Source organism: Zeus faber (assembly GCF_960531495.2).
Source record: "Zeus faber genome assembly, chromosome: 20".
Classification (NCBI taxonomy): domain Eukaryota; kingdom Metazoa; phylum Chordata; class Actinopteri; order Zeiformes; family Zeidae; genus Zeus; species Zeus faber.
Genome location: NC_137207.1, coordinates 22,836,316 through 22,860,092, shown reverse-complemented (window position 1 = coordinate 22,860,092; position 23,777 = coordinate 22,836,316). Strand labels below are relative to the sequence as shown.

The window sequence follows — 23,777 nt, the reverse complement described above, 5'->3', positions numbered from 1 at the left end:
TTGAGTGCAACGTTTACACATTCCTGTCTATATTTAAGTAAAATTTCACTTACTTTACTTACATTTTTCTGTTTGTTTTCCATATGCATTTATTAATAATAATAATAATAATAATAATAATAATAATAATAGTTATTATATCTACTTATATTAATTATATCTTTAAGTGCAATGTTTACACATTCCTGTCTATACATAAGTAAAATTTCACTTATTACAGTTACATTTTTCAGTTTGTTTTCCACTAAAGCCCTTTGAATAGAATTAAATGTAATTTCATTTCAATTCAAAACTCGGAGGAAGGAAGAGGAGGAGGGGGCGGGGCGGCGGGGCGGCGGGGGCGTGGCTGAACGTGGCGTTTGCGCTCGCGCCGGCTCTCTCTGGAGGCCACGCCCACTTCCTTGTGACGCGCGCCGGGTGTCGGCGCCGTCCCGCGGGGCGGACGTGCGTTCAAGCGGCGGGCGCCAACTGCCGAAGCCGAGCCCGAGGTCGCAAGCCCGAGGTCGGACGTCGCGCTTTGCTGCCCCGGGGCTCATTCCCAGGCGGGCGCTCTCCCTTCGGAGGGCTTCCTCAAGCGGAGATGGTGTTGAAGTCGGAAGACGCGGTTGGTGAGTTTGGGCGACTCCGCTGAGCCGGGCGCGTACGCCGGGTTGAAAAGCGGATTGTTGCGCCGGCGTTGGGGCCGCGTTGCGGGGAACGAGCGCTGTGCCGTCCGTGGAGCCGAGGGAACTCTAGGCAAATGGCCCTTCAGGTGGAAGAGCCGCAGGTGGACACGTGTTGTGTACAAGGTTCATTTTTGCGCTAAAGGGTGAGCGTGCGGCTGTCGGTACGTTTGCTGGAGCAAGCCGCCATATTTGGGGCATCACCCGCATCGAAAGTCAACGTCCGGTCGCCGTTTTTGTGACCAAAGACGCCTTGGAGGTCCTGCTCGGTGGAACAGCTGCCGCAGAAAGTCGTGCAACCGTCTCGTGTGACACCCCGACCCCTTATTTTCCTCCCTTCCTTTCTCCATTATTGTGTTTTAAAATATATATATATATATATATATATATATATATATTTATGTCTTAGCTGTTTCTCCATGCAGTTGAATGAAAGTGAACTGAAGTGGCCGAAGTCCATAGCAACCGCCAGGTGCCACATTCCCTGTTATAGTGGCATCAAATTAACAAAGTAAGTAAAGACAATAAAACCTGCCCAATTTGTGACCCAAGCGCAGGGAGGTTGTTCTGGATTTCAGCACATAGACATGAGTTTATGTAGTCAGATCAACCGATCTGATATTCGTAAATCCAAACAATCGGACGGCCAGGGCCCAACAGATAGGGAAGCAGTCTGCTCCATCTTTGCGATGTCTTATTTCCTCTTTAAAGTCTTCCCCTTACAACGTTCAGGCCACATTTTGTTTCGTTTTGGCTATGAATCTGACCCCCACCCTTGTTTACTGGACCCCGAAGCCCAGAAGCTGTGGATGCAGACAGTCGCCAGGGTTCTTTCCACAGCCGCATGATTGTATAATGAAGAAGAATCTTCAATTGTCACGCAACACACCACACTACAACACATGCATACACACACACATGCACGTGCTTTTTTGGGGTGGTGGCCAGTGAAATGAGGCCTCTGCATTTGACCCATTCTGGCTTGTCCTTCCTCCGGGGGGGCAGCCAGGAGCAGTGGGCAGCATTCGTCGACGCACCCGGGGACCTGGTACCAAGTGTCCATTGCTGGTCAGACGATGGTGATGTGTGCATGTTTTTGGTGGGGGTCCTTACTGATGGTAGGTGGAGGAAACCCCATGTGAGCACGGGGAGAACATGCAAACTCCACACAGAAAGGCTCCTATTTGGGAGATAACCCGCCAGAGCACGGTGCCAACAGCACCCCAGGCGGGAATCGAACCCAGGACCTTCTTGCTGTGAGGCAGCAGTGCAATGAATGCACTGCGCCACTGTGCCACATGCTGCTGAGCGATGTTTTTTTTGTTTTTTCTTTTTATCTTGGGGCCACCCATCTACATAAATGGACAGGTATTTAACTGAGGGTCTGAACTATACATTCCTTTTATCACAAAAGGGGAATTGTTTATAGTCATGATGATCATGGCTCTGACTCGGCTACTGGCCCCCGGTATAAATCAGAGGGTGTGTGTGTGTGTGTGTGTGTGTGTGTGTGTAAGCCTCTCATTTTTGTTTGTGTGGGCAAACCTTGTGATGAGCTAAGAGGGCAAAAGGCGGGGACTTATTTAAGTTATCCGAGACAGCAGGCTGTTGCTAAGAAGTTTGTTTGTCACTGATTTCAGACTGTTATTCTTGGTGGTATTGATGTCTTCCACCGCAGAAAGGGAGTCAACTCCTGAGCCACTGCCCCAGAAAAACTTTTTAAGTGTGTAAAAAATCATTGCCAAGCCTTGCTTTTTGTTCTGGGTACCGTCTAAGAGCAGAAGTCGGCAAAGTTCTCAGTCCAACGTTTCTCTGGATTTCTGTGAATTTCCCACATCTCTCTCTTTCAGCTGAGATGAAGACAGTTGATTCGCTTTTTACAATGCATCCCCCACGTTTGGGCCAATCCGATAATGCTGTGGACAGTACATTGAACCAGACTACAAAACGGTGCTTTCCAGACTTCCTGCTGCATCAGAGCGCATGCAAGCTCTACTGTCAGATGGCCATTCTGATATGTCAAATATCGTCTTTGATCACCAGTCGCACAGATAATCGTTTTTCCCTATTTTGCAGCCACCACACACTTAACAGCACAATGTTGTTTATTTTCCACTTCATGGCACTGACTGATCCCCCCTCCCCCCCCACTCGCTACCCCTCCCTCACCATCACGTGTCCACAGGGGGGGAGCCTGTGTATATGATATGTAGAGTGGGAGGAGTCAACAAGGACAGGAAAGGGGTGAGAGACAGAGCACTATCCACCACGCCCACCTCACCCCTCCACACACACACACACACACACACACACACACACACACACACACACACACAGTCTGGATGAGGGCAGTCAGGATGAATACACCCTCTCACACACGCACAGACATAAATGCTTGTCATCTGTGTGGTGTAGCTGCGGGCCAGTTTTCCTTCCCTTGCTCTGTCCTCTCCCCTCTGGCTCTGCAGTGCTTGTTGGAGGATTAAGAAGCAGGACTGTCTCTGGAGAGCAACCAGGAGGGGGACTCGGCTGGATTAGAAGGCAGGGCTCAAACAGGACGGGACTACTACTGTACAGTTTTCAGCACAATACTACAAGGCTATTGGAGCTGGTGGTCGATTTGTTCTTAGATTCAGGAGCCAGAGCGCTCTGGAAGTTAGAACTGGACTGAAGAAATTTTCAAAATACCTACGTAGAAGTTGGCGGCTCCTTTGCGATTTGGCCTTTCCTTGGAGCGGGATTATCGCTGAAAGAAATCTAGTGGTGATGCCACTCCGAAGATTCTGGTATGAACCTCAAGACAATGACGCAAATGCACGCGTAGACAATCAGTCCAAACTTCTGCATTAGGGCAGGAGTTATTGTGACAGAGAAATTGTGGTGTGTGCGGTGTATGTGTGTGTGCGTGGGTGACTGTGTCATTATTCTCTTGGAAACTCTAGTGACATCAGGAAAACCATACCGCCATCGCTGACGTAATACTGTCTGTCCTGTTGCACAGCTTGTCCAGAGTCATGGATGTCATTTGTTAGGTAACAATCATCGTGACGGGAAATGATGGAGAGAGAAGGAGGGTGGGGGAGGGGGGGGGGGGTACTAGGTGATTAAGAGAGAAGAAGTTCATGCCCTATTGTTGTCATGTGGGTCAACTGGTCATCAGCTGCTGTGAAAAAGTTTCCCATTACTTGCTTTACACTCTTAGTGACCTCTTGACTAGGTTCTGGACCTGGCCAAGAAGTAAGTGTGTGTGTGTGTGTGTGTGTGTGTGTGTGTGTGTGTGTGTGTGTGTGTGTGTGTGTGTGTGTGTGTGTGTGTGTGTGTGTGTGTGTGTGTGTGTGTGTGTGTGTGTGGTAGCGAAAGGCTATTCGGAGCGACTATTATTAGATAGGCTTATATAGCTTGTTGAAATGACTGCGACCATTTTTTGTGTGTATGTATTTATGGAGCGTTATTCTTGTCTGAAGTGTTATTCTCGTCGGTGTGATCATAACGGGAGCAGCTCCAGCCTGCTTGAGCCTGTTCCCCTCTGGGTGATGAGGTTGGTGACAATATCCGTATCAGACACTTGGAACAACTGTCATGACAGCTCAGACTTAAGTTGGTGTTTTCCTGTGAAGCAGTTCAACTTAAAAAATGTTTTATTATTACTTTGCAATTTTCCTCCGGGAATGAATTAATTATCTGTCTATATGTCTATACAGTATGTATGTCAGTTGGCGTTTTATTGTGCCAACATGAAGATATTTATGCGATCAAAATGTTGTGATCTAAATGGATAATATGATTTATCTGTAAATGTTTTTACTATTGTGAGATCGGAGATGTTTCAGTTTTGAAAAGTAGCCTGATATTATTTTTAACATTAACATAGAGTTCAGTGTAATTCACCTTTTGGAATTTTTTTTTTTTTACATGAGATTTGAGTCGATACGCGGATATTGTGATGTGTCGATGATCAATATAAAGTTCCATGTTTTTTGGTAAATTCCTTCTTGTCTCTCATCCAATGTAGTGAGCATTTGGGTATGAAATGTGGCAGACTCGTGCGCTACATTTATCCCCACATTATAAAAAGCCCGGTGGGGCCCCTCAGTCTTCCTGTCTGCTGCCAGACTCTTTCTTCCAACAGACATTTATAATTTCTCTCTTTCTTGTTCTTGTTTTTCACCTCCTGCTAAAGTTCTTGACTGACACGCGGTTTCCCTCCTTCGCTTATCACTCTCCTGCAGACGTGTGTGTGTGTGTGTGTGTGTGTGTGTGTGTGTGTGTGTGTGTGTGTGTGTGTGTGTGTGTGTGTGTGTGTGTGTGTGTGTGTGTGTGTGTGTGTGTGTGTGTGTGTGTGTGTGTGTGTGTGTGAGGGAGGAGGACACATTTGATTTCAGAACCAGCAAATGTATTTCTGTATGATTGTTTAATTATGCTTTTCAGGCCTATATCACAAAAACATGCCAATTATCACGTCTAATTTCCCCAGATGTACAGAAATAGAATATGAATAAATCAAAATTGATTCTGATACAATCCCTTCCGAATGAACCCAAAAGAGCTACTTTTTGGATTGTTGTTTTTCTTAAATCACCTATAAAAGACTTCCTCATTCCAGCTACGTGTGAATAATACTGGCCCTAGTATTTTAATTTGTGTGTGTGTGTGTGTGTGTGTGTGTGTGTGTGTGTGTGTGTGTGTGTGTGTGTGTGTGTGTGTGTGTGTGTGTGTGTGTGTGTGTGTGTGTGTGTGTGTGTGTGTGTGTGTGTGTGTGTGTGTGTGTGTGTGTGAGATAAACCAGGGTTGATTTCACCCTGCAATGGAAGTTTGGCTGGCTTTCAGTCCAATTTGATGGATTATGTATTGAGTTACTATATTGACTGACCGCACTGGGATTCTCAGGTCTCTCCCCTGTGTGTGTGTGTGTGATATTTCTATTTGGCTGTTGACCGTATTTCAATCCCCCCCCTTTTTTTCCTTTTAGTTCCAAATGACTTCAGCCCAGAAGAGAGACAGGAGCTGGAGAGCATTCGACGCAGGAAGCAAGAACTGCTGCAAGACATACAAGTAACACACACACCCACACACACAGTGGAAACGGATGGAAAGATTACTCCTCCCATTCCGCCGCAGATGTCTTAAACTTGTAATCAGGGTTTGAACTTAAGAGTTTAAATTCTAAGGCTGCATTCTAAGTAATTCCATCCAGAGTAGTCGTCTTCTCTCTTTCTCTGTCAATGTTCGGCCATCGGTGTCAGCCTGAAGGCCTCTTCCATATTGCACCTTTTTTAATTGTTTAACTAACTGGCTGAACCAAACCACATTCATTTGGGTGTCAGGCCTCCTGACCTGTTGTCATTCAGCATCTTGTGTCTCCTTCAGTGATGACTGCTTCCAGAGAAACGTCTTAAACTGCACCTCTGACACACAGTCGCAGTCATTGTGACTGAGAAGAATACATCACCACTATTGTGTTATTGCTCCACATGCAGTTCTATGCAGTCAGCAGAATACACTCAGTAAACTCAAGTAGGGCTGAGTGATGGGAAACAACTTGGCCTGATGGCAACTTTTCTCTACAAATTCTGAATCTTAAATTTACGCATTGATAATACAGATCCATCTCTTTTATTGAACTGTGCACACCCAGACTGTTCGACGAGCACCCATCCACACCTATAAGAATTAGCATGGGGAATTTGACGCGATGTTGATGATATATCTGGACTAGATTTTAAATTGGGACATAAAACGCCACATTAAAACTACTGAGATTTGTTAGAAGGAACACTGAAGTTTGATGTCAGACAAAGACTCAAGATTTTCAAATAAGAATCTGGTCATAAAAATATGAGACCTGCTTAGAAATTTCCTCCTCAATAATTTATACGACAACATTTTGTGTCACAATATGGCAATTGCATCACAATACCCGAGAGATAATAATACTAATGTTATGGTGGTAATACTTTAATGTTAGATTATCATTGTCAGGTTTTATGTTGTAGTTAATGGTGAAGTGATCCTTTCCCAATATTTCAGACTGGCCGCTGACAAGACATGACAAATCCTTTGAAATATCTTTATTTGTTGGTTTGGTATAATTTATTTGTTGGTTTGTTTTTTCATACATTATCTAAAGGTTTTTAGGAGGATTTTCTCTTACCGTCTATACCAGTATGTCTAGGGACCGTGCGTGTGTGCGTGTGTATGGCATCTATCTTTGCATGGAGGTTGCAGCCACTGCAACAATGCAACCACTCTACGCCTAAACAAATGAACAGAAGTAGTCCTGCCAGGGAAAGGGACAGCCCCATCTCGCCCGTTTGTGCAGCCTGAGACACCGGGGCAATCTGTTGTTTGGTAACAGCAGAATACATGAGGGGTGTTGTGATTTGATTTTAAGATTTTGATTCAATTTTCAATTGAAACGTATGTATTTTTTTCAGCATTGACAGCTATCCCATTGTTAGACTATGGAGTCCTGATTAGTAAAGATAAACATTGTTTCTCAAAAAGTAACTTATTTGAATATTAAAGAATTATAAGTAAGTAAAATATGAGAATATTCAAACCGCACACCTTAACAGTTAAGAGCTTTAACAAAACTAGACTTTAGAATAATATACAATAAGTTACTCATTACACTACTTTTAAGTTACTCACCAAAATAAGTGCAAAAAAAGGGGATGCTAACTGCACTGGTAATAAAAGGAAAATGACTCCCTGTAGCTCACATCGGAGCGATCTTTTCTCCAAACAAAGCAAATAAAAACTCTAGATGTATTTAATTTACTCCGTTTCCTGCTGCTGCTCTGCGGTGGAGCAGATGACTGATCACTCCTGAAAAAATCCTGCCGGTGGTTTGGAACCTCTGCACTAGAGGACATTAATTTCCCTCTTTCATTGCCACATCTGTGGAATTACTGGACATTCTGGTCAAAGGGGCACTGTCCCTTGTACACACAGTGAAACGCCGGAGGACAGGGAGTCGTGCCGGGGCATTCGTGCGTCCCCGCGAAGCGGACTTCGCACACAGTTACTGGGAATATTTCTCTCAATGTATGTTCACTGTGCAACAAATTGAATGAACTTATATGGAACTTTATAAAAAAATTTTTTTTTTTTTTTTTTTTTTGTTATTTTGTAATATTCAAATTCTATCTGAATTTCGTTACTGCAGCCCACGTGCCAGGTGGGTGGATGCAGTGTGCGTTGAGGGATGCGGCACAGCGGACCCCACCCACGGAGCTCGCCCAAGGTTCTTAGCCGGGAGCCGCAGTCGACTTCACGGAGGGCCCTGCACCCCCCCAGTGCCCACTGCATTTGTTTACCAGCTGATCTTGACCGCCCCAATATGGCGACCATGTCGGACAATATTACCAAAAAAAATTTGCAAACCTGCTTGTGATTTCGAAGTTCGTACACACACACACGCTCATTTCTATCGATTTTCAATTTTGAATCGGAATCGTGACACCCCTACAATACATGTAGGTTTTTTTGTTTTTTTTGGGGGGGGAGCCATGATCTGTAAGTGGTGTGGGCATCCAACACACATAAAAAAAAAAAAACCCCTCAATCTCCCTCCATACGGGGCTACCACGCTGTGAAATTGATAAAGTTTATTAGTACGGTTAACTCTTGCTCCCAGGTTTTCTCTCCTGAGACCTCTCCTGCCCGATGATGGGGACTGTTTTACATTACATTACATTTAGTCATTGATCAGACGCTTTTATCCAAAGCGACTTACAATTGTTCAAACACCGACGGACGCAGCCATCAGGAGCAATTAGGGGTTAAGTGTCTTGCTCAAGGACACTACAGCATGCTAGCAGGAGGAGCCTGGGATCGAACCAGCAACCTTTGGATCACCAGCTCTACCTCCTGAGCTACCATCCCCAATGTTTGGGTATGGTAGGGACTGTTGGGTAATGGGCGTGAAATATTCCTGTCATGGAAACAGAGGAAGAACACTGTTAGTTTAGAAGTGGTGGGTGGGGGGGGGGTGTAGCCATGGAAACCTCTTCTGATGAGTCCAGATGTCTGAGGTATAGTTCTTTGGCAGTGAAAGGTCTTGTATTTAAATTGGCATCGCTAGCCTTGGCTAGAGAGAATTATGTCGCCATAGCACTATATAATGAAGTTGAAGATATTATTTTATTTTGTGCATTTTGGGTGTCATGATGGTAAAATCCAAGAATCCATTGAAATAATTAAATAATGTGCTGTTGATTGTTTTAAAATTCTTTCATTCTTTTAATTATTTTATTATTCTATTTTGCAAAAAAAGCATTTTTCTTGCTTGCTTTGCTTGTCACTATCTGACCGTCTTATTTTAATATAAAGTACTTTGAGTTACATGCTGTGTATGGAAGGTGTTATACAAATAAAGATGATTATTAGCGGGACCCTGCCAAATAATCTCGTTTTAAGTTCAGATTTTATTATTATTCAAGATTCAAGATTCAAGATATTTATTTGTCACATACATATACATACTTCCATACATATATGCAGTGAAATGTAATGCAACGCACCCGGTGATAGCACACAATAAGTCCTAGGAAAAAGTACAAAAAATAAAATAAAATAAAAAGTAGAAAATTCCTTTCTAATAGACCGACTAACTGACTCCTAAAACATAATACAGTAAGTGGAATACTTATAGAATAAGATAAAAAATATATAGAATAAAATACAATAAAAATAAATTGAAATAAAATGGAATAGGTAGAAGGAATATGCCTATGTATATACAGATATGTGCATTTAAAGTGGCATGTGAATTAAAGTGGCATGTGAATGTGAATAGTGTGAGGTAGTGTTTGGGATAATACAGCACAGTATACAACAGTACGGCGCAGCAATACGGCATCACGAACAACCCTGAACAGTGACATAGTATGCGGTACAGTATGCTACATACAGTACAGTAGGTAGTGGAGCCTAGTGCATGGCTCAGTTAGGACCCCTGGTGAGGTCAGCATTGACAGTTCTGATGGCTTGAGGGAAGAAACTCCGTCTCAGTCTCTCTGTTCTCGCTGCGTGACTGCGGAGGCGCTTGCCTGACCGCAGCAGCTGAAACAGTCCGTTGTTGGGGTGATGAGGATCCTTCATGATCCTACGGGCTCTGCTACTACACCTCCTGGTGTATAACTCCTGCAAGGGGGGGAGGGTAGTTCCAGTGGTACGTTCAGCTGAACGCACCACCCTCTGCAGGGCCCGCCTGTCCTGGGCAGTACAGTTCCCAAACCAGGCAGTGATGTTGCCTGTCAGGATGCTCTCCACTGCTCCAGAGTAGAAGGACTTGAGGATCCTCACCGAGACCCGGAATTTCCTCAGCTGCCTGAGGTGGTAGAGACGCTGCCTCGCCTTTCTCACCAGAGTGTCTATTCTCCTGGCCGTTATCAAATGTCTCACATGTCATCGTGTCTGGCGCTCAGAAACCGTCTAACCCACGGACACGAATGAATAAGATTTGTATTCGGGGCAGTCCACCATGCCATGGTCCAAGTTTGATCCAAATCTGACTATATTTGTAGGGGTAGCATTTCACATAGAACCACGCAACTGTTCCACTGATTGTCATCGGTGTTGATAGTTTATTTCCGTTTTTTGAAAACGTAAATAGCATTTACGTTGCGTTTCACGAGAACTTGGAGAACTGTAATTTGTGTAATTGGTACAATTGCTGCGACTCAACTGGACCCTGTGCATTCCAGCTTTATTTATTATTGTTATTATTATTATTATTATTACCAGAAATAGATGAACAGAAAATTAGGAATATTCTGCATGTGCATAGTGATAAATAATTAACCCCAAATAAATTCAATAACATTTCTCAATGAATATAAATATCATGCCTCTCTACTGCACTCATTGTTTCAATCTGTTTCTCAGTCCGTTTCTTCTCCAAACCTCTGATTGTGATTCCTTACAAGCTGCCTGGCTGCACCAATCGAGTTAGTTTGGAGGGGGAGCGCCTCCCTCCCCTCCCGACGGGAGAAATTCAGCAGACGGACAGAGAGAGTCCGCGGGAAGCGGGGGATTGGGAATCTGGGTCAGAGGAGGGGAGCGAGTGGTCCGGTGTGACCCCAGCAGCAGGTGCAGCGGCTCTCATGGAGGCTTTCGTTGCTGCTCCAAATAACTCCTACAGAGATGGATAAGACTGGGAGAGGGCGTCGTTTCTTTCTCGTTTTGACCAAGCACTCCTTGGCCCTTACTGGGTCATCTCTTTGTGTGTGTGTGTGTGTGTGTGTGTGTGTGTGTGTGTGTGTGTGTCATCCATAAGCAACACATTTTGTTCAGACTGGCTTAACGCGGAGGTCGAGGCTAGAGCCAGACGTATCGAGAGGGAGCCGCGTGTGTTCGCACGCTGCTTTTTTTTTTTTCTCTCTCTTTTCTCCCCTCTAGCTGAGTTACTCAGCAGATCACAAGATCTCGTCCAAATTCTCAACCAATGTTTTTCTCATCTCCCTTCCCGACTCCTTTCCCCCTCTTTGCATTCCTCCGCCCGGCTGTTCCTCAGAGGCTGAAGGATGAGATAGCGGAGGTGACCAGTGAGATTGAGAACCTGGGCCTGACTGAAGAGAGGTGAGGTATATCTGGGCGGCGGTCGTCCTCTCAACCCCGGGGGGAGAACTGAGGAAGCGCTTTGTGATATTTGGAGGAATACACAGTATGAGCCCCTGCAAGTTACTGTGTGTGTGTGTGTGTGTGTGTGTGTGTGTGTGTGTGTGTGTGTGTGTGTGTGTGTGTGTGTGTGTGTGTGTGTGTGTTACAGAGAGACAGGCGAGATCTAAAGCTTATTACAGATGGTCCTCAATTGATTAAGGATTTTCTCATGGAAACTGATTTTATTTTGCCTTTAGGAAAAGCATGCAGAGGAATAAACAAGTGGCCATGGGCCGCAAGAAGTTTAATATGGACCCAAAGAAGGTGAGTTGTAAAAGGGAAACTTTCTATGGGTTACGAAGACGATATAGCAAAGGAGCACTTTGATTTTCTAATTTTCCTGAAGATGTTGTCTTTAAACTATTTAGCAGCATGTCGATCTTGGATTAGGAAATATAATTTGCTGGTCAGGTTTTCAATTTATTTATAATTTTTTCGAATGCAATAAGACCCTTTGTTTCCCATTTCATAGGGGATCAGGTTTTTGATTGACAGCTCACTTCTAAAGAACACCAGCGACGACATCGCCCAATTCCTGTACAAAGGGGAGGGGCTTAATAAGACTGTCATTGGTGACTACCTGGGACAGAGGTAAGCCCCACGTTGAAACTGCTCTCTACTGGCTTGTGCTCCTGCCGTCTCACTGTTTGCACCAAACGCAGAAGCTTAATGGGAACAGAGGATCCACTCCAAAAATAAAGTGGATAATCTTAATCCTAATACGTATTTTGTATTTTTTGGATGTATAGCAGATCTGATTTTGTGTCTCGTCTTCTCACGTGTCCCCCTATGGGGGGGCATAATGTTTTTGAATCAATATGTTTCAGCTCAGTATTCCAACACACGTGCTTTGATTTTATTTTTGATCTCAGCAATCACATCAGTTCTTTGGTGATAGAGATATCCAGTTTGTCCTATAAGTGTGTGTGTGTGTGTGTGTGTGTGTGTGTGTGTGTGTGTGTGTGTGTGTGTGTGTGTGTGTGTGTGTGTGTGTGTGTGTGTGTGTGTGTGTGTGTGTGTGTGTGTGTGTGTGTGTGTGTGTGCTTGCTTTCCTCAGAGATGACTTCAACATCGAGGTGCTGCATGCGTTTGTGCAGTTACATGAGTTCACAGACCTGAACCTGGTGCAGGCTCTCAGACAGTTCCTCTGGAGCTTCCGGCTCCCCGGCGAGGCCCAGAAGATCGACCGCATGATGGAGGCCTTCGCCCAGCGCTACTGCCACTGCAACCCGGGCGTCTTTCAGAGCACAGGTGTGTCTGGGTATATCGCCCCCACTCTTTGTCTTGTGGGGCGGGGCGGGCTGACGGTATCACAAAATATTGTTGTTTTTTGTATCGTCATGGACTTGAGATACCATCATATCGTATTACAACATTTGGTTGGCGCCCAGGTTTACAGTGCAGTTTACACTAGGATTGCTGTAATAATAAATGCTTCCATATCACCGACCCCATTTGTTGGACATGTTATTTCTGAATTTAAATTGAAAAATATATGGCTTTTCCACATTCCCCTGTTTGACTGTATATTTATAACTACATTTCCATTGTACCTTCACCTATATTTGTTGTGTTTTAATGTCTTAAAAATGCACCCTGAAGCCATTCTGTCTGCTGTTATCACAGACACGTGCTACATATTGTCATTTGCTGTGATAATGCTGAACACCAGTCTGCACAACCCCAATGTGAAGGACAAGCCCTCTGTACAGAGATTCACAGCTATGAACAGAGGGATCAATGATGGAGGGGACTTACCGGAAGACCTACTGAGAGTAAGAATAGATTTAGATATTAATTATGTTCTATTTCATGATATATTTCATTATTTGTTAAAAGGTTAAACTCATTCAAACAATCTAAAAAGATGCGCTTGGGTAGCTCTGGTAGCAAAAACACAAATTAGTGTTTTTAATAATTTTTTTATTTACCCCCCCCCCCCCCCCCCCCAAGGAAAAATCCTCTGTAATCCATAGCATTAAATCTTGATTGAGCTTCACTTTATCCCACTAAAACCATCTGCATCTTGACGAGGGCACCACCAACTCCATTTCTTTTTTGTCTCTCCATTTTTCAACAACCGTAATTCATCTGATTTGTCTGGTTTCACAAATCGCCCCCTATAGAACCTGTACGACAGCATCAAGAATGAGCCCTTCAAGATTCCAGAGGATGATGGGAATGACCTCACTCATACCTTCTTCAACCCTGACAGGGAGGGCTGGCTCCTAAAACTAGGTATGTGCCGTATATGAGTAGTCGGTGTGTATTCGCTGACCAACACAATCAGCATGAATAAATCCTCTGTTGCCTCATCCTGAGCTGGAAGGCCATGTAGCGGGTGGACATTAAAATGGCGTGTTTTAAAGCCTACTTCACATCGAGTGCGTATCTGCATCTCACGGTTGGAGCCTCTCCCCTAGTGGCTATCAGATGAACTGCATCTAGGTTTCCCATCACAAAAAATGTTTGGTGTATATTGGAGAACTATTTATTTGATTATTTTTTCAGTACAACAGCAAGTCGTGTGATCTGCTCAACATTTACCATGTTCCATGAACGAGTGTTTAAAACTCCCTTTATACTTGTGTGAAATAGTTTTAAGTAGTAGTTTCAAGTATTCTGTGTGAATCAGGCTTCAAGTCAAATACAGCAACTGAGATGTTTGTCATTTCTCTGACTTTTATTTTTATTTTTCCCTGTTTTTATGTTTTTCCTGGGTTTTGTCACCGGTATGTACAGGAGGTATGTACTCTTCAGCACTTAACAACCCCATCGTAACTTGACGCTGTGCTTCTAGCCCCTGACCCCTGACCTACCTTGCTCCAACTGGCCATGTCGCTCAGCCTCTGCGCACCCGCCTTCCATTTTGATTTGAGGCTTCTTAACACTGCGTTGTGCGTTGATGAGCTTCACGCCCCTGATGTGACAAGGACAGTGGATGGGTTTCACATCACTTTGTCGTCATCTGACGTTTTGGAGTGTACCAACCAATGCGCTTTGATGTGCCTGGCATTTTCTTTCCATCGACATGCTTCAAAATGGCTTTGTCATAACACCGCTTTACAAATAACTATCACAAACCACAGTAGTTAAGAATCTAATTTGCTGGACTCTTTTGCTCTGCGCTAACAACCTTGATAACGACCGATCTGAGATCCTTACTCACTTGATATCCTCCTCAGGCGGACGAGTTAAGAGCTGGAAAAGGCGCTGGTTCATCCTCACTGATAACTGCCTCTACTACTTTGAATACACCACTGTGAGTGTCCTTTACTTGTGACTTAATGGACGGGTTGGAGCTGAGCTGCAACCTCCTCGTTGTAAGGAGTTTTTAATTCAGTGTACACGACAATGGAAACCACTGCAATATTATAACTCTGCATTTTTGTTTACCCCCCCCTCCGTGTCTGTTTGTAGGATAAGGAACCCAGAGGGATCATTCCTCTGGAAAACCTGAGTATCCGAGAAGTCAACGACTCAAAGAAGCCGGTGATCAATCTTATTTTTTACAATTTAGTAACAGACAAAGCCCTTTCCATTTTTTGCTCAAGTTTAGTCTTAATATGATTAGATTTCTGTACACTGCACTGCAGCATTGTTCTTTACGCTGGTGACCAGGTCCCCTTCTCATTCTTTTTATTTTGACCTTTGTGAATCTTGCGGATGTAAGGTCTGACTCTTTTCCAAACGGATCCATCGTCACTGATCGATGATGAGAGGATCATCGACTCTAAACCACTGTGTCTCCCCCATGTTCAACTCCTGCCCAGAACTGTTTTGAGCTCTTCATCCCAGACCATAAGGATCAGGTGATCAAGGCCTGCAAGACGGAGGCAGATGGCCGAGTTGTCGAGGGCAACCACACTTTCTACAGAATCTCGGCGCCCACCGCGGAAGAGAAGGACGAGTGGATCAACAGCATCAAGTGAGTTGCATTTTTTTAAAAACCCATTGCATGTGTTGTATTTTCAAAAGCCTGTCTCGTCTCATCCAAATCGCTTTCTATGGTTCCCTTGTCCAGAGCGGCCATAAGCAAAGACCCCTTCTATGAGATGCTGGCCGCCCGGAAAAAGAAGGTCTCTTCCCTCAAGGGTCTGTAGAGGAGGCTCAAATGGTGCACGCAGCTGACCTGTACATGCAGCCTCCTGGCTCTGGATGTGATATGTGGACCTTGTAGAGAAGTTGGAGACGCAATCCAGACGTTCCTCACTCCCACTGGAGCGTGCGGACGGACAGTCCTTCCCCTTTCCCAAGGAGGCGGCTTGTGGACCTAGCACAGAGGAACGGAGGGTCGGCCCTTCAGAGCAGTTCTTCCCTCGTGCCGTCATATGCGCTCGCTCTCCCTTTGGTTTGACCAAGTGAGGAATGTTTCATTTCCCTCCAACAGATTTTTGATTTTATTTCCTTTTTTTTTTTTTTTTTTTCCAAATCTCTTATTTAAATTTTTATTTTTTTGGTTTCATGATGCCATGCACCTTTAGTTCACCTAAACTTGAAATTGCTCTTCTTACAACCTTTTGTGGTTGCTACTGAATTTTGTTTGACAGAACCATTTCATGCAGGCTCAGCAGTTTTCCTGTGTTTTTTTACACTTACGCTCAGAAGGCGGAAACTGGTAAAAGAACAAAAAATGTTTCTCAGCCGTACCTCATTACGTGTTCAGAGTGTCATGTTTTTGCCCTATTCAATAAGATTTTCTTTTTCTTCTTTTTTTTACCAAGACTGTTTTCCCTCAGCTGTTTGTTTTCTGTCAAAGCACTGTTTATAGAAGTTAAGGTAATGCATAGTTAAATATTTATTTACCATGTTTTCTTGTAATTTATTCTCAATTTTGTTTCAATAAAATGTATTAAGGAGTGGCATAACCATTATACTTTTGAGAATGTCTTGGGAGTAACGTGGGTTGACCTTTTTGTTTGTTTCTTTTTAAGTTTATTCAACTCCTTGAGTTCTCTGTAGTGCACGAGGAAGTAACATTTCATTTTTGAATGTAGTGGAGAAAAGGTACAAACTCTCCTAATATGGAGATTGCAGTAAAGCATAAACATCGTGCTTAAATACTGCCCTTGAGTTTATGTCATCTAGTACTTTCCACATCTGATTGCATAAACATATTTGCCTTTTTCTGAAATACTGGTGATATTATGCGGTGATATTTGTTATCTATCTACTTGTGATATTTACTACATCGAGCAAGTATCGACAGCCCTGGTGTTCAACCACGCAGGAAGAGTGGAAAAAGTATGATTCCAGAGCGATCAACGTTTTACTTTAAAACATTTCCAGATTTAATAATTCTAAATGTATTAATTTAGACATTCTCATCCAAAGGCTGATAAAGTGGCTAACAATTAAAATGGTTTCACTTAACCCAAATATAAAATTATTTTTCCACAAAATGATACTCTTGACCAACACAATTAAGAATACTGTCCAGTAAATAACTTTTTATTCTAGTTTGATTATTATTATTAGAGCACCCGTAGTTAGGCAGATGCGGTTGGACACCCACCCCCATAGGTGCCAGTAAAGCCATAAACATTACTTTATTAAAATGTTAAATTATAGCTATGGATTTGTTGTGGAATTGTTATTGGAAAACCATGCCGTGACTGAGGACAAAAAAAGTATGTAGTGTATCTGCTACATGTGCTTTAACATTTAAATTAAACCGACAAAATATCACAATAGTTTTTGGTTGAATAAATGCATAGACAAGAAATGTACACATACACACACACACACATATATATATATATATATAGAGAGAGAGAGAGAGACAATCGGATCTGAAATTAAATCCACAACAATAAATATATAAAAAAAATACATGAAATCCTTTTGCAGCCGACCCCCTGCAATTCCTTGGAGGACCTTCCAGGTGCCCGCGAACCTCGGTTTGGGAAACCCCAGTTCCGCGCTCACTTGCCCGCTGCCGCCATCTAGTGGCGATGAAGCGCAGCACACATGGTGGCGTCGCCGCCCGGGGGGAAAGAAAGCGCAAGTGACGCGCAAGTGACGCGCAAGTGACGCGGAAGGGAACGGACGCCTTCAGGGCCGCGCGCCAACTTTTGAACGGACGTCACCGCCGGAGCCGCGACGACGGTGACGTCCGTTCAAAAGTTGGCGCGCGGCCCTGAAGGGCTCGCTGTGCGCATGCGCGGCCATGGCACGCTCAGTGGAGAGCGAAAGCGAAAGTAAAACTCGTCCGCGTCGACGCTGCGCGCCCGGCGACGCCTCTAAGTGTTTCATTCGCGGCGTTAAGCTTCTCATTGTGTCATGAACATTCGGTCAACATTCGCGTTTCCATGGCCAATGTGTCGGTAATGATGTCGGCGCGTTAAATCCCCTTTGGAAACGTTGTTGTGTTTGTGCGTTCTAGGTTCGAGTTCAGGTCAGGGGGGCGAAAAATGGCCTCCGTCCGGGCGTGCGCGCTGCTCCTGCTGTGCGACCTGCTGCTGTGGTCCGCGCTGTGGGCCGGACTGGTCTTGCTGGACCGCTCCAGTTCCTGGGGGCTGGGGGGCCTGTGGGTTTTTGGAGCCTCCAAGTGGATGCTCCTCCACCGCCTGACTCGCAGCTGGAGCGACGAGGTGGTGCTCCACAGGTTGGCGGCCCTCGTCTGCCTCCTGCCCCCCGTGTTCCAAAGCCTCCGGGTGGGGATGGCTGGGAGTTGCAGGCCCGCCCACGAGCCCGGCATGGCCGTGGCGGCCCAGATATCCTCAGCCGCCGCCTGCCTACTCTGGGAGACGTGGTTCCCCGATGGCGAGGGGTCGAGGAAGGAGAAAGGCCTGGACCCCTGGCCACTGCTGCTGAGGCTGACGAAATACTTCCGCCCAGACTTCCTCCACCTCGTGGCGGCGTTCACTTTCCTCATTTTGGGGGTCGTGTGTAAGTATAAACCGTATGTTGCGGTGAATATCATTTTGATATTGCCACGCTCGCTGATGCATGCGCATGTTGATCGTTTTCAATTCCACTTAAAGGGGGTTTAAGTGAGGGGAGGGATGACGATGTGCTCTAACCGCAATCATTCGTTTGTGTTTTCGTTGATGCTGACAGGTGATGCATTCATCCCATATTATCAGGGAAGAGTCATTGACATGTTGAGAGATCAAGATTTTCAAACGTCCTTCTCTCTTGCAATTGGGCAGCTGGCCCTGGTTTCACTTACGAGGTACTACTTGGCAGGCATCTCTTTCTATTTTTTACAACAGCATTGTCATCCTCATTATTCATTGTAGCTGCAGTATATGACAGGGAATGAACTACGACTGTATGTATTTCGTTATTGACGGCGGCTCTAAAGTAAAAGATGTCCCTCTGAACTCCTCCTTGATTCTAGCTCCCTGTGCAACAGCCTGAGGGGAAGCACGTTCCTGTGGACGTTAGTCAGACTGAACCGGAGGATGAAGCAGCTGCTTTACGCAAGCTGGCTGCGGCAGGACATGCCCTACTTTGAGACGCACAAGCCTGGTGAGACCGGCACGTGGACATGACCGCATTTATAAACTTATTAGTAAGGCTGCCCCGCCCCCAGTGATCCTTATTTTGCCGTGGCCGACCTGTCTCCTGTCTCCTCTACAGGAAACCTCTCCTCGCGTCTGCACTCCGATGTGGACAAGATGGGTCGCACGATAGCGCTGAACGCCAACGTGCTGGTTCGCAGTGTAGTCAAAGCTGTCTTCATGCTCATGCTGATGCTACAGCTGTCTTGGGAGCTCACTCTCCTCACCATCGTGGAGATGCCTCTCTTGGCCCTCTTACAAAAAAAATACACCACCTTTAGCCAGGTATCTATAATAGCACCCCTTCCTTGGACATTTCTCTGATAGCTCGAGGTTGATGAGAGGCTGGGAGAGGCTGATCAAATTCCCGGGTGTAAATATGTTTACAAACGGTCCCTGGATGAAACCAGCCTTAATGTGAACAGAAATCGAGAAAAGGAAACACTTTGCATTGGGGGCATTGAGATGTTTCCTGTGCATTCAGCACATTTTAAAATTTCGGATTGATGTAAATCAGGGCGCAACATTAAACGGAATAGTTAAAAATAAGCCTTTAACTGGCCCAGTGTGCCAGTAGAATCAACAAGGCCAAAATGCCCATAAAATCCACTTTATTCAGTGCTGTAGACGTCAGCGACAATAGAGACAGTGTAAATAATAATAATAATTAATACGGTAGGAAAATATAGTTATTTGAATTTTACGTAAATATGCCATGCAGCAAATCAATCATCAAGTAGTTGTATTTCTATAGACATTGGAGTAAAATGTGGATAGGTAAAATGTTTAAAATCCCCTGATCCTGGTCATTTTTTAAAATAAAATCGTATAATATTTCTACCATCATTGAACACATATCCAGTGATTAAAAAAAAAAAAAAAAGTACACAAGGAGAAAAAATATAAATGCCAAAATATATTTAAAAAATTGCTTCTTTAATGGAAGGGTCAGTGAGTATAGCAATTTGCTGGTCCACAGGGTATAAAATAATAAAAGAGAGAAAAGGATAGGGTTCATTCTGTTTTAATGTATCACTCTTATGTTGAACAGGAACTAAAAACCCAAATGCAGGACAGCCAGGCTGAGGCCAAAGAGCTTGCCCGCCAGAGCATCGGTGGAATCAAAGTGGTCCGCAGTTTCAAGGCAGAAGAATGTGAAGTGAAGAGGTACAAGGACGCACTGAAGCAGATGTACATGCTGCGGCGACGCAAAGGGATCTTCAGCACAGTCTTCCTCTTACTGCGGAGGGTGAGATCAAGATGTAGAACAGGGCTCCAGACTGCGACCATTTTTGAAGACAGTGCGACAAAATCTTATAATTAGGAGCATCAGCGCGACTTGCAAATATGCAATTATTATTATTATTTTTTTTAATCATGGTATACGAGTGGGAGTCACAGAGAACGTGTTCCCATTAGGTATGGAGCTTGTTTCATTCAATAAGGAGACATTCAAATAAAATAACTTACATCTAAAATAAACACAAAAATAAACGTACAATGTGACGCCGTGAGAGAGAGAGATATTTGAGTTTTAGGAAATGTATGAAATCAATTAATAAACAAATATATTTATAGTAACATGTCTAGTGATAGCAATCGAAAAATGGACAAAAAAAATAAGAAGTATGAAAAGGAAACAACCGTAACATTGCCGCAGATGTATTTATTTATTTATTTATGTATTTATTTAATAGGGACAATGCAAAAAACATTGTGAAAGGTTATAAAAACATAAAACAGATGTATATAGGATTTCTAGCCGAGGCTTATTTGCAACCCCTGTCCCTGGTTAGGCTTTTCTACTTAAAAAATGGTCATTACACATCACCATTATCAGAAATACGTAAGTTTAAATAAGCACAAAATAAGTAGTGACATTCTTCACATGATCGTACAATAATTACATCACATTACAATCATTGTGATACAAATGTGATCAGTGATCACGGGTTTGGTTTTGTTTCAGCCAGTGTTTCACGTTTTCAGATCAGTTTGTGTTTTTATTTCAGTTGGTAGGGCATTCCAAAAATATAAATAAATAAATCAAATAGGAAAATGAATGTATGAAAAAAATTAACTAGAAAAATAAAGAAAAAAACAATAAATAAATACATGTATAATGCAACAGTAGGACATTGTCTTGTACGGAACCTAGGACCTGTCCAATCCCCCAGAGGGACTTGAAGGCCTCCAGCCTGCTGGGGAGTGTATGGAGGGCGAACTCCGCCCGAAGGCGAGCCGCCAGCAGGCCAGTCAGCATGAGAACCGGGTCCAAGGAGCCCTGCTCCTGGATCCTGTTCTTCCTAGTCTTCCATATGGCCAGTTTGGCAACGGCAAACAAAAAATTCATCAGAACATGGACACGCTTTTTGTTTGCTGCATCCCTGCAGCCAAAAATAAAGAGCTGCTGTGAAAAAAAAAACAAACGTAGCCCCTGACACCATCCCTGCAACAACCTGAACAGCCCTGCTGGCCTAGTGCACCACAAGAAAACGTGCACCACAGTCATGCCATCCTGGCAGAACGGACAGCCCTCCCCTCTACCCAGATCCAGAACGCCAGCTGCCCCTGGGGCAAGAGTCCGGGCCAAGTCAGTCTGTCCAGCTGGAGGCCCTCACCCATCTGAGAGAGCGCAAGTGTAGCACCTTGGTGCAGGTGTGGTAGGCTGTTCTCTTCCCCATTGTCTCAAACCTGCCCAGATGTGGCATTGTGAACGACAGGGGTTGCCCCCTCTCCTCTGTCCGCCCTTGCACAACAGGCGAAACCATCACAGGGGAACAGGCTCATACTTGTCATCCCACTGTTCACATATGGTACAGTCCTCGACCACCGCCCTCAGCGTTCCGGTCAGGGCCGCTCGCCCCTCCTCCACCAGTCTCTGCAGCACCCTCACAGAGCGGTTGGCTCTCCCAGCCTTGCTGTTTGTGTTCTAAGGAGGTGGCCCAGTTTGACCACCCCGGCATCCCGCAGGCTGGGGAGACGACAGGCTCTGGGCTCGTAGGTTGGCATTAAAGATCCAAGTTCCTGGTGTAGGGCTGGCCTCGTGCTGGGCCTTGAACACCTGCCAGGACTGGAACACAGATTGGTAAAACGGTGTCAACCCGGGTCATGTCCATTTCTTGCTGCTGGGGGGGGGACAGGTGCTTGTCGTAGCCCAGCCGGCCAGCCCTCCTCAGCAGCAGCCTGGCGGTGTCTAGCCAGCTCAGTCCTGGGGTGTAGAGGAGCCTTTGTGCCGCCTGGAGTTCAGACCGCAGAGAAACATTAAACTCAGAGAGAGACAGAGAGATAGAGCTCTCATAATTGTTAATGACAGTAATGTGCTGACCGTGTTTAATTATTTGGTGTCCATGTTTAATGAGCAGTATTTAACTTAAAATATTTTTTTTTTCTGTTAAAGAACTTCTTCAAAATTGTGACTTTCTCCTATAAAATAAAACAGCACTTTGTTCTTCCTGTTAATTGTCTATTACCAAAGCATTTATCAGTGACCGTTATAGTCACTACAAGCGAGCTGTGTGGCTCATGGTGTGCACACTGCCAGAGAGCACGAGCATACAGTATAGTTGTGCGTCGCCGTGTGTAGACGGTTCCGGTGTGAGAGAAAAATGCTTACGGTTATTTATTTTGAGTGAGGACAAAGGCCTCTACCTCCAGAGGCGGAGTTTTTTAAAACATTGTCTCTGTTTTCCCAGGAACGCCCCAACTTTATGTAAAGAGAAATGTTCTCTCTCTCTCTCCACAATGTCAACTCTAACATGGAAGAACCAGATCACATTTGGCCCTGTTCACCTTGTATGGAGATGAAGAATAGCCACAGGGGAGCCTGGAGGTGCATTGTAAGGGATTGTAAATTTGCGTCTGCCAGGTCATTTACAAGTTCCTGTGAATTGACTGTTTGAGGCTGGCATCCAGGGAGACAGATGAGGGACAGACTTGTCAATGACTTCTGACCCAAGCCACACCCTCTGTTGTTGTATGAAGCCCTCTTCATCAGAAATAAGATCAGACTGGTCAGAGCACTGCTTTGGAGCAGTACTGAACCTTTCTCTTTATTCTTCAGAATAAATATCTTGAATATTCTCAGTTTTGTTTTCTTGTAGCGGGCAGATTAACCTCACCGATCATTGCAGAAGAATTTCTTCCACACCGTCCACATACACGGGTTCAGGGAGGGAGACGGAGACTGAGTGGCAGTGAGGTGCCGACACGGCTGGAGTCTTATCGTAAATCACTCAAACAGAAAGGCTGAGCCAAAACGTGAACATAAAGTATTCAATAATTAATCAGAGTCCCGTTTGGGTCGCGATCTGGTTCAGCAGGGTCTCCTGCACCACGCGTCCTCACTGCAAGACGAACACAACACAACACATAAGAAAACTCTCCCAGCTGACCCCGACCAATTGGCAACGGGCTGATCGGGACTAAGCCCGCGCTGTAGCCTGCAGACCTCGGCTTAACCACGCCCCCTCGTCTGCCGCACCGTGTAGATGCCGTGGTGATATTGTCCTGGAAGACAGGGGGCACCGTGCACAGACCACCAGGGGAAACTGAAGGAACTGCTGTAAACATTACAAAGAAGTCCTGAGGCAAGGATCGGAATAACTTTAAAAGAGCAATACCATTTAAATAGAAAGTGTTAAATGTATAGTCATAGTTGTACAGTATATAGTCGTGAGTTTGTGCAATTGTTGTACTGAGGTATTGAAATGGTCCAAATCTGGTCACGCATGGATGGATCGTACAGATTGCACCTGCGGACCTCTTCGCACGACCTTCCTTCGGACGCATGCATCCTGAATTACCTGGAACGCACGGCGCGGGGTTACAAAAATTGGGAGGGGCGCCCACTCGCGCAAAATTGCACAACGACGTCATTTATTGCGCGCAGTGAACAACACTACAACTGCAGCGACTGTGAACCAGGCTTAATACAGTTAAA

General features: G+C 44.7%; 2 protein-coding genes across 4 annotated transcripts in view; both read left to right on the top strand.

The window, feature by feature from the left end:
* Positions 1–449: 449 nt before the first annotated feature.
* Positions 450–16,393, top strand: LOC307245538 (cytohesin-1-like). Of its 3 annotated transcripts, none has more exons than XM_080021174.1 (12): positions 450–608; positions 5,632–5,714; positions 11,182–11,246; positions 11,525–11,591; positions 11,800–11,918; positions 12,385–12,578; positions 12,954–13,102; positions 13,454–13,566; positions 14,511–14,589; positions 14,748–14,819; positions 15,101–15,255; positions 15,352–16,393. In XM_080021174.1, exons 1-12 carry the CDS (start codon positions 581–583, stop codon positions 15,428–15,430), a joined length of 1,203 nt encoding a protein of 400 aa, XP_079877300.1. In that variant the 5' UTR covers positions 450–580; the 3' UTR covers positions 15,431–16,393. The 3 variants fall into 3 exon arrangements, with proteins under 3 accessions (XP_079877300.1, XP_079877301.1, XP_079877302.1); XM_080021175.1 differs by lacking the exon at positions 450–608 and adding an exon at positions 3,029–3,448; XM_080021176.1 differs by lacking the exon at positions 450–608 and adding an exon at positions 3,629–3,694.
* Positions 16,394–17,587: 1,194 nt separating this feature from the next.
* Positions 17,588–23,777, top strand: part of tap2t (transporter associated with antigen processing, subunit type t, teleost specific) — a 9,563-nt gene continuing 3,373 nt past the window's right edge. Inside the window, exons 1-5 of the mRNA XM_080021001.1 lie at positions 17,588–18,218; positions 18,390–18,504; positions 18,673–18,803; positions 18,915–19,120; positions 19,887–20,084. Of these exons, the coding sequence (XP_079877127.1) occupies positions 17,741–18,218; positions 18,390–18,504; positions 18,673–18,803; positions 18,915–19,120; positions 19,887–20,084 (1,128 nt within the window). The 5' untranslated portion in view covers positions 17,588–17,740. The remainder of the gene's footprint in view (positions 18,219–18,389; positions 18,505–18,672; positions 18,804–18,914; positions 19,121–19,886; positions 20,085–23,777) is intronic.

What these genes read in the sequence shown, in the direction of transcription:
- LOC307245538 (XM_080021174.1), top strand. Translation starts at nt 581, where the DNA reads ATGGTGTTGAAGTCGGAAGACGCGGTTG. An exon ending in GGCTGGCTCCTAAAACTAGG is followed by an intron (nt 13,567 to 14,510) that starts TATGTGCCGTAT and finishes GATATCCTCCTC; the next exon opens with AGGCGGACGAGTTAAGAGCT. An exon ending in ACTACTTTGAATACACCACT is followed by an intron (nt 14,590 to 14,747) that starts GTGAGTGTCCTT and finishes GTCTGTTTGTAG; the next exon opens with GATAAGGAACCCAGAGGGAT.